The 10,506-nt window shown below is 45.8% G+C and overlaps 1 protein-coding gene across 1 annotated transcript; it reads right to left on the minus strand.

Moving 5' to 3' along the window:
• Positions 1–4,655: 4,655 nt before the first annotated feature.
• Positions 4,656–10,225, minus strand: LOC308171227 (neuronal acetylcholine receptor subunit alpha-4-like; the record flags this gene model as incomplete). Its single annotated transcript, XM_080546070.1, has 8 exons — positions 10,097–10,225; positions 8,769–8,813; positions 8,521–8,630; positions 7,712–7,928; positions 6,771–7,396; positions 6,284–6,455; positions 5,805–6,035; positions 4,656–4,781 (listed from the first exon to the last, which is right to left on the minus strand). The coding sequence occupies exons 2-8, from the start codon at positions 8,796–8,798 to the stop codon at positions 4,656–4,658; spliced, it is 1,512 nt and encodes a 503-aa protein (XP_080402196.1). The 5' UTR covers positions 8,799–8,813; positions 10,097–10,225.
• Positions 10,226–10,506: the final 281 nt, after the last annotated feature.

A 10,506-nucleotide genomic window follows, 5' to 3' on the forward strand; every position in this document is an offset into this window, starting at 1 on the left:
GTGGGCTCTACTTGTAGCTACAATGTAGGTTTCACCATACAATTTATTGTTCCTATGCGGAACGAGAGCGAAGTTATTATACAACAGTGTTCGTTCCATGTCGCCGGCGACATGCTCGGTGAACATATTTTAAACACAATGTATATTTCCAAAACTTTTCCAAAACAGTTAAGTTAATTCCATAACTTTTCCAGACTGGAAAATAGTTTTTCAAATTCCATAACTTTTCCAGGAATTTCATGACCGTGGGAACCCTGTATACAAACTGAGATCCGTTTACTGTCAAGTGCCATTCATTCTGACAACACACACACACAGTCGTAAAGCTCTAACAGAACGTGACGTCGTAAATAGGGATGCTCCGATTTATCGGCCACCGATTTAAATCGGCCGATTTCACTCCAAATGACTCGATCGGTGATCGGCAAAAATGGCCGATCGCAAAAACCGATCTTTTTTATTTTATTTTATTTTTTCTTCTTTTTTTTTTTTCCCTGGGGAAGATAGATAACTGAACAGAAAACATAGGAGGACGTAACAGTATGTAAACCATGAAGGCCACGTTTATGATGTCTTTTATACAGCCATATCGACTGACTTGGGCTTCAGGCCCTAACTGGGTGATAGGCCAGACTTTTACTATGCCATAAAAATGGGTCTGCGTTTGCTTGGTGCCTAATGGATCAAAACTTTTGTCTAAAAAGCAAAAAATATGTAGGCTATCCAGTCAGTAGGCCTATAGGTATGTATTTTTAAAAAAACGGTATCGGTATCGGTTGATCTTGAGGAAAAAAATCGGTGATCGGTATCGGCCCCAAAAATCCAGATCGGAGCATCCCTAGTCGTAAAGTGCAACAAAGTGCTGCAATGACATACTGTCGTACATAACAATATTGGTATTTGATCACCTTCTATATAAAATCACCTGCTCGGCTTTAATGACTTAACCGCTATTTTCTCCGCCAACTTGGAATGGATCTCTTATCCTTTAACACCCTAAGGAGAGACATGCACCATGCATGTCCATATGCAATGTTGGACCAATCAGACTCACAGGGGATTTTAAGTTAATTTTTTATAAGTTTGGCCAGATTTTGCACCTTCAGAAAAATCCATCATGGCGGACCTTATCGGTTCTTGAGGCAAATATGTTCCCCATGAGGAAAGACACATACGTACCAAGTTTCATACATCCGGGGTGGAAATGCCAGCATTCTGAAGTTAATTATTTACTTTTGGTTATTATAGCGCCACCTATGGTTTAATCATGGTCATTCTTTCTGCCATAGTTACTGATGCTCTCTAGTTGTGGCATGCACATTTATAGCATTTTCGGTCAGGGACTTTTTGAGCTATTTGACCAAAGCGGGGAAAAAGAATAATAAGGAGTATACCACCAATAACAATACTGTTCCTACGTAGTAGTAGTAGTAGTAGGAACACTAATTAAGACAAGTATCCCAGTTCTAGTGGCAGCTGTCATGTGAAAAAGATAGGATACTACATGAAAACCATTGTCTTTTTCAACATATGGACATTTGATTTTCATTTGAACAATATTGATGGATGGAGGTAATATAACTAATCAAATGAAACAGAAATTATTATTTTCTTAAATATTTAATCTATTTGTAAAATGGAATGAATGGAAATGCAATTTTCTTGTGAGCAAAAACAAGACACCCCCCACATGTATTGCTACTTTGTGTATTGCTACTCTGTGTGTAAATGATTAGAACATTGTTAGAGAGGATTTTGGAGGAGCCTGTCTTATTTAAACCTCAGACATTTAGTTTGGTTTGCTCTTGATTGTTGAAGTGAGTGGTGTCACCATGGAGAGAGAAATCGAGCTCTCTGAGGCCTGCAGAAAGAGGGTTGTAGATGTGTATGATAGGGCTTTCACACCTGTTCGCGTTCGCGAACCAAGTCTGGAACCGGCCGGCGCGTTCAGACCGAAGCTCAATTGGTTCGGAACCTGAAAAGTTGGTTCGCAGCGGGCACCAAAAAATAGTGGTTCTCAAGCGTGAACCAAAACGTAGAACAGTCACGTCGTCAGTGGGTGTGTCATATTCTAGGCTGCAGAGACCAGCAAGGAGGAAGTAGACAAAATGTAATCTAATGTAAATCTAATCATTAGTGATCAAAAACAATATCAAAAGTGTCATTATTCTCTCTATCTTCCTCACATGCTCAGCAAACACACACACGCACACGCGCGCGGACATGCGCGAATGCGAATTTCGTAAGCCATTTCTATTCCAGTAATGGAGCAGCTGATTAGTAAAAGAACGCGTGTAGAAAGTGTCTTTTGTTTTGTTTCACAGAAAATTTTGTTTATTTCAGATACTGTAGTGGAAGATATTATCTTCATTTCCAGTGAAGTAGCTGCCATCTAGTTGTGAAATGTTTGTTTATCCCGCCCCTTCATCACCCAGCGTTGATAACGCGGATGGTTCAGGTTACACTGGTATGAACGCGGGCTCGTTCGCCAGACAGCACCAAGGTTCAGAGGTTTCCGAACGCGAACCGGCACGGTTCTTTGCCGGTGTGAAAGCCCTATGAGTCTGGGAAGGGATTTTATAAAAAATAAAAAAATGAAATGAAAAATGAAAAAAAAGCTCAAAAAAGCGTATCAATTAATCGATAATTGATCGTTAATTCTTGCGATTATCGAAAAAGAAATGTTGATTGTTTGCCCAGCCCTAGTTGTGGAGTACCCTAGTGGTAAATGTCTCCACAACCCCCTGCCCTCGAATGGTTAATTGCTTTTCTACAAAAGCTACCACATAATATAAAAAATACACAGATGTAACATTATTTAAAAATACACAGTTGTAAGTTGTAACATTAAATTCATTTATTTACAATCATTAATCATTTCTTGACTTACTTGACTTAGGTCCTTTTTCTTCGGGTGTGAAGAGTAGGGCCTCCGACGAGTTGACGCCGCCAGTCTCTGTCCCTCGCCACAGCGGCCGCCGCCTCCCGGGGTCTCAGACCCGGCATGTCCCGCTGCCTCTCGACGGTTCTCCTCCAGGTTTCTTTGGGGCGTCTCCCTTGTTCTTCGTCCATCAGGGGTCCATCTGAGGGCTGTGCGTTGATGGTCATCCGGGCTTTTCCTCAACACGTGGCCGATGTACTTCCATCTTCTCTTTCTGACCTGCGTGCTTACTTACCATCTCTATACCAGCACGTTCTCTCACTTCTTCGTTTGACGAAGACTGACTGCTGTTCCACAACTTCTATCATTTCAGAATACATATATCCTTCCGCCACAGAATATAGTCCCATAAAACAACATTAACGATTGCATTGTAGGCTAGGGCCACATTCACTTGGCCTTTGAGCCAACTTGTTCGTGATTGGTGCCTTGGAATGACACTCCAGATTTGTCGACCGCTATTGGCTAAACAGTGGGCGGAGTCAGCACAGGTGTTCTTAATCAGATTGATTGGGAGGCGCATTGATACTGGAAATGCGGTCGGAGCTGAACTGAAGGGAGTTGGGGGTGTTTACCACTGTTGCTAGCCAATCAGAATCCAGTATCCAAACATGAATTCTATATTGTATCACAGGGTGCTTGAGGAAAATGTGAGACCATGCAAAACTGAAGCTAAAGCAGATGTGGACCATGCAACATGACAATGACCCAAAACATGCCAGTAAATCCACCAACGAACGGCTCAAAAGAAAGAAATGGAGAGTTCTGGAAAGGCCAAGTGAAAACCCGGATCTGAATCCTATTGAGATGCTGTGGGGTGATTTGAAACGGGCTGTGCATGCAAGACAAGACACCCCTCAAACACCACACATCTGGAATAATTCTGCACGGAGGAATGGGAAAAACTGTGTCAGAGGTTATTGAGGTTATAATTGAGGTTATTTCAGCCCAAAAGTGCAATACCAGCTATGAGGGCAAGTTAGTTTTCATTTTTTTTTTGGAACACATTTCACTTACTTTCAGAATGTCCTTTTGGCCATTTATTTGTTATTTATAGCTCATGGACCTCAATATATCCTGTGTATCAACAGCCAGTCCAGGTGCGTCCCAATGATCTAAAGCAGCAGCGTCCTCCTCTCTCTATCTACATATCCTAAATACAAAGGTTCCATCTCACAAAACATAATGGAATGTAACAACTTTGACGCTCAATATCTCTGAACGACCCTAAACGGAGATAGAACCTTATAATTCTAAGCTCACGATACTGACCTGGAAACCCAGGACAGAAGAAGACAAGAGGGAGGACGACTTTCAGCTGATGGTTTTAATCTGTTCAGGTCTATAAGGTCAGTGCAGAAGAACAGTAGGAGACAAAGAGATAAGGAAAGGCAGCACTCAAGTTGAGGGGGGGTGGCATGGCCCCCCTGAAATAAAAACTGTCAAAATCATCCCCCTTCTAAAACTGCCCTCCCCCTTTCTATCCCTTATGTAATTTTATCAATGAACGTGGTATTACTGCTATTTCAACATTTAGTTTTGCGCATATTGAGTAAAACACTGTGGGCGAGGGAGGGGGCACGCACACATGCAATGACATTTTTACCAAGTCACTGACGCTGTGGGGATGCTAAAATTGTCCCCATATGATAAAATCCACCATCCCCCCTGATTGTCTTTTACAACTTGAGTCCTGAGTAAAGGAATTGAGTTTCTAGATCATTCCAGCCAGCCAGGGAGGCAGGAAGAGGCCGACGGTCCCCAGGATGCACACCAAGATGAACACACAGAGGAAGATGCGGTCGATCACCATGGCGACATACTTCCACTCCTGCTTGACCTGTAAGGCAACGGACACAACAATACATCTGTGTCTCAGTCCAGTCAGAGAATAAGACAAGACAATGTTGATTATTAGTTCTGTTATTATGATCATAATGTTTCCTTATTATGTGAACTGGGTTTAACTCTGTTGTAGTGTGTTGTTGTGTAGTGGTCATGTGACCTTGAAAAAGGTAGCCACATCATGAACTCACTGGCATCATTTATGGTATGTGTGTGTGTGTGTGTGTGTGTGTGTGTGTGTGTGTGTGTGTGTGAGTGTGTGTGTGTGTGTGTGACATAGATGGTTCAATCATTAAATACACATTTTATACAGACAGTAAAAATTATTGGGCTCTATATTATTTTCAGCCGGCATATAACGGAAGCAGGACGCAGGTGTATTGTTTAGTTTGCGTCGGCAAGTAACAGGTGAAATTACCACAGTGCTATGCTAGGGGGCGCTGTCTCGCATGCACTCAGATGGGCTGAATAGCGGTCAGGTGCACTGAACAATTCTGGCCTTAACATTAAAAGCACTAATATTACAGACACGCCCCCCCCCTAACACCAGCTCCCACGTTCGCACTAGAACTTGTTTTTTTTACGTAGAACAGCACAGAACCCATAAGGTTGTGAAATAATTTATTTCTCTTCCAAAGCATGTAGTGTCGGTGCAACACAAAACATTACACCATACTGTATTCTTATTCAGTCACTCATCCACCTAATGTAAAAAGGGTAGGCGCATTAATATAGTTTTTTGTTTGGTACTTTTGAGTTTTCTGTTAAGATGCGTAAGTGAAATTTTGTTTATAAAAGTTGCAATGTTTTGATTATGTACTCATGGGGAAAAACCATACATGTAAAAAGGGTAGGCGCAATAAGCCATGGCTTCAGCCTACACCTTTTTGGTCCTGGTGTTACGCATTGTGACTGTGTAAATTTGTTATGTTTTTAATGTTTTTAATGTTTAATATCTGTATTATGAATTGACCAAAATAAACATTCTCAATCAATCAATCAATCAATCAAAACCTACAGAGAAGTCCATGTCCTCGGCTCGGAGGTGGTCAGCGATGTACTGCACCCCCTCCACAGCCTTCCACAGGGAGGGGGACAGGGAGAGGAGACCCTGGGCGTCCCCGGAGTTGCTGGAGCCTCCAGCCTTGGTGACGTCTGCCCGGCCTGGACCCCCGCCTCCACCTGTGTGACGCCTACACAGGACAGGACAGCTCTGCCTCCTCTCCTCCCCCAGGGGGTGGGGCTGGTTCTGGGAGAGAGGCTGTGGCTTACTGAGGCTTTTACCATTCAAGCTCTGCGATGAAATACAATGAAAATAGAATAGAATAGAATAGAATAGAATGAGCATTTTCGATGTTTGGGGGGACAAGCTGATATTTGTCTTCTGCCTTTGCTGACCCTCCAACACATACGCACACACACTCATACACACACACACACACACACACACACACACACACACAGCACAGGGGTCCTGAACCAGCATCCATGCGTTACCTTGGAGGCCTCCTCGTGCAGGCTGCAGTACTGGATGCTGCGAGAGCGACCGCGGACAGAGCTCTGGGGCCTCTCTCTCTCTCCCAGGCCATACTGCACACTGAGGGAACGGAGCTTCGGCCTGGCCTGGTAGTGGTGGTGGTGGTGGTGGAGGGGGTGGTGGTGCTTCTTCCTGGGCCGATGGAGGTGGGGGTGGAGGGGAGGAGGAGGAGGAGGAGGCGGTGTGGAGCAGCCTGGCCGGGTGGAAGAGAAGGAGGAGGAGGAGGAGGAGTGGGGTTCCTCCCGTAGGATGGTGTACTGGCTGTGGCTGGAGGAGAGTGACCCGCCTAGACCCAGAGGCTTCTGCTGCTTCGGTAGCCCCCCCACCAGGGGGGCCTCCGTCTCCGTGCGCCGACCCAGGGAGAGAGAGGACGAACGGGCCAAGCTGTCCTGGGGGGCACCCTGAGGGGAGGTGGCGGAGGAGGAGGTGGAGGGGGAGAAGTAGGGCTCGTCCCCGGCCCCGTCCCCGGGCCCAGAACACACACCACCGCCCCAGACGCCGTCCCGTCCCCGGCCGCTGCCGCGTCCGACCCTGGTGCGCATCATCTCCATGAGCTTCCCGCCGTTGACCTCTTTGACCACGGCCGGAGGAGGACGCCGTATGCACAGGACGCCGGGCACGACGTCCAGGAAGACGGTGCGCACCCAGCGCGGCATGGTGTGCGTGCGCGGCGAGCGGTGGTGCACGTTGAGCACGAAGATGGTGATGATGATGGAGAGGGTGACGAAGATCATGGTGAAGAGGAGGTACTCGCCTATCAGCGGGATGACCAGTGAGGTGGAGGGGATGATCTCGGTGATGAGGAGGAGGAAGACGGTCAGGGAGAGGAGGACGGAGATGCACAGGGTGATCTTCTCCCCGCAGTCGGAGGGCAGGTAGAAGACCAGGACGGTCAGGCAGGAGATGAGGAGGCAGGGGACGATGAGGTTGATGGTGTAGAAGAGAGGGAGCCTCCGGATGAGGAAGGAGTAGGTGATGTCGGAGTAGACCTCGTGGCAACACTCGTACTTTTTGATGTGGTAGTTGGCCACGGCGCTGACGAGCACCCACTCTCCGCTCTCCCAGTAGTTCATCTGCAGGTCCGGAAAGAGGGCGGGGAGAGGGAGAGAGAGGAAGGGAGGGAGGGAAAGAGAGAGAGAGAACAAAAGAGAAAGAAAGCAAGAGAGAGAGAGATGAGAAATGAGAAAGGCATTCCGTTCATATTTACCCATAACAGACGATGTGTCCTCAACGTCACAGCCTGGTGTAGGCCCACTCACCTGGTCCACAGTGCTGGTCACTCACCTGGTCCACGATGCAGGCCCACTCACCTGGAACATGTTGCCTGGCCACTCACCTGGTCCACAGTGCAGGCCCACTCTCCTGGTACACATTGACTGGCCACTCACCTGGTCCACATTGCTGGCCATGCTGACCAGGTCGATCTTGGCTCTGTCGTAGGTCCACGAGCCGAACTTCATGGTGCAGTTCTGCTGGTCGAAGGGGAAGAAGGTGACGTCGATGCTGCAGGAGGACTTGTAGATAGCCGGGGGGACCCACTTGATCCAGCCGTCATGGAAGAGGTGGGCCTTGGTCAGGTGGGTGACAGTGAAGTCACCGTCGGCACTGAAGAGGAGAGAGAGGGGAGGAGCCAAACGAATCACACATTGTGACGTTAGAATTATAAGGTTCTATCTCCATTTTTGTCAAAATTGAGTTTTTTTACATTATCTGATCCATTAGGTGTTTATTAATGCCTGTGTGATGTTATTTTTAAAATGTTGACATTTTTGAGTTAGTAATTCATAAAATACAAAGGTACCATCTCACAGAACATAATGGAATGTAAAAACTTTGACGCTCAATATCTCTACCCTAAACGGAGATAGAACCTTATAATTCTAAGCTCACGACATGTACTGTACATTCAAGCTACAAGCACGATTCGATTGGAGTGAGATTGTATGCAGATGGAGAGGTAGAGTATCTTAACGCCATGGTTAGTATGTGGATGGAATGTATATGTACAGCATTCTGTATTTAGGGTATTTGGATGGAGTTTATGTCTATTAGGGGAGGCTGGTTGAGGCATCAGCTACCTCCACCAGCCTTCCCTGATATGTATATACTATCATGTATTTGAGGGTGGTGGGTAGCCTGGAAGTCGGGGGCTATAGTGTATCAATAATGACACTTTGGGGTGAAAACCTAAACGTACTTGTTGTACAGAACGATGTCCGGTCTCCAGATGAGCTGTGAGGGGATCCTCATGGACGTGATGTTTTCATATTCTCTAGGGTTCCACCTCAGTTTGTAGTCGTACCACTCCTGAAAGAGCAGAACCAACAGTAACAGTATGGCAACAAACAGACCCCTCGACACCAAATCGCTGCCCAAAAACTGCTAACCCTAACCCTAACCCTATTGTCGACAGTATCCATAATGATTCGATGGAGAGATACTCACTTGTTTCACCCAGACATTTGTGGTCATCATTTGATTTTTCTCGTCCTTGGAGAAAAAGAACAATGAGACAGAGTTCGTGACGTTAGAATTATAAGGTTCTATCTCCATTTTTGTCCAAATTTAGTTTTTTACATAATCTGATCCATTAGGTGTTTATTAATGCCTGTGTGGTGTTATTTTTAAAATGTTGACATTTTTGAGTTAGTAATTCATAAAATACAAAGGTTCCATCTCACAAAACATAATGGAATGTAAAAACTTTGACGCTCAGTATCTCTGAACTACCCTAAACGGAGATAGAACCTTATAATTCTAAGCTCACGAGTTGGCTGTTGGAAGGGGATATGTACTGTATGATCACGGTCTTAAATGACTGATAAAGTGCAAATTCATGGTACCCCTCGAAAAGAAAGGTTACATGTTTCAACTGTCATACTGTACTATTAGCACCACACCAATTCATTATAGTAAGGGAACGTAGGATCCCTGAAGCAGGGGAGGCTGGTGGAGGTAGAAGTCGGAGGACGGGCTCATTGGAATGCATGGAACGGATTCAGGAACAGTATCAACACATGTTTCATGCATTACACTCACTGAGCACGTCCACCGATTTCTACCTCCACCAGTCTCCCCCTGTCTTAAAGTCATCTGTATCTCTAGTATGATGATCATGCATCATATCACATATCAATACAAATAAAAATAAATAATAATAATATATATATATATATACTGTATATAACCGCAAACGGCAATGGGGCGTGTTCCTACAGATATGCCCCCATAACCATAAATGGGGTGAGATTGACAGACAGGGGGGTAGACCACTCACCTAATATGGGCCAAGTTGAACACATGATATACTAAGCTATGATATTACGAAGTACCCTAGGACCACGGGCCTGGAAGGTACCACCTAATTATAGCCTGATATACATAGGCTACTATGCTATGATGATAATATACACTAAGTGTGAATACGAAAATGCATTGTGGATTAACCTTCCCCAGTTATTGACCCTGTTGTATAGTTTATGTCAAGCATTTCATTACTTATAATGCGGTTACACTATATTCTGCCAGCCTAGCATAGTATGCCACCCCCATCTGACTGAATCAGATAAAGTGTGAGACAGGAAACATAGCTAGCTAATTGCGACCTGCGACCTCTGTCCTAGCATAGATTACTTTTTCTTGTGATGACTGATAGACGTTTCACTTACTTAGACAAATATATTTGTTGTAAGTTGCTTTGAATAAAGGTGTCTGTCAAAAAAGTGTAAATGTCAATATCACAGGAGTGAAATCAATGGGTCATTGTCCCTCACCACGTCGATGAGCTGAGCGATGGACAGGCCGAAGCGTACGCTGACCACGTCAGTGGTGTTAGCCACGGGCCGTGCTAGATTGTTGTAGCGGCTGAAGAGAGTGTTCAGCAGCCTGTCCTCCGCCTGAGCCCTGGCCCCGGGATGGGAACACTCTGGAGGAGGGGAGGGGGGGGGAGGAGGGGAGGGGGGAGAGGGGAGAGAGGGTAGGAGGGGGAGTAGGGGGAGTAGGGGAGGGGGGAGAGGTGGGAGAGGGGAGGAGAGCAGTAGGGGAGGGGGGAGAGGTGGGAGAGGGGAAGAGGGGAGAAGGGGGAGTGGGGGGGGGGGGGGGGCAGAGGGGAGGAGGGGAGGAGGGTAGAAGGATGTTGTTTAGGATGAGTAGGATAATGATGAGAATTAGGGGGAGAAACAAA

The sequence above is a fragment of the Nansenia antarctica genome, assembly GCF_963989245.1.
Source record: "Nansenia antarctica genome assembly, chromosome: 15".
Classification (NCBI taxonomy): domain Eukaryota; kingdom Metazoa; phylum Chordata; class Actinopteri; order Argentiniformes; family Microstomatidae; genus Nansenia; species Nansenia antarctica.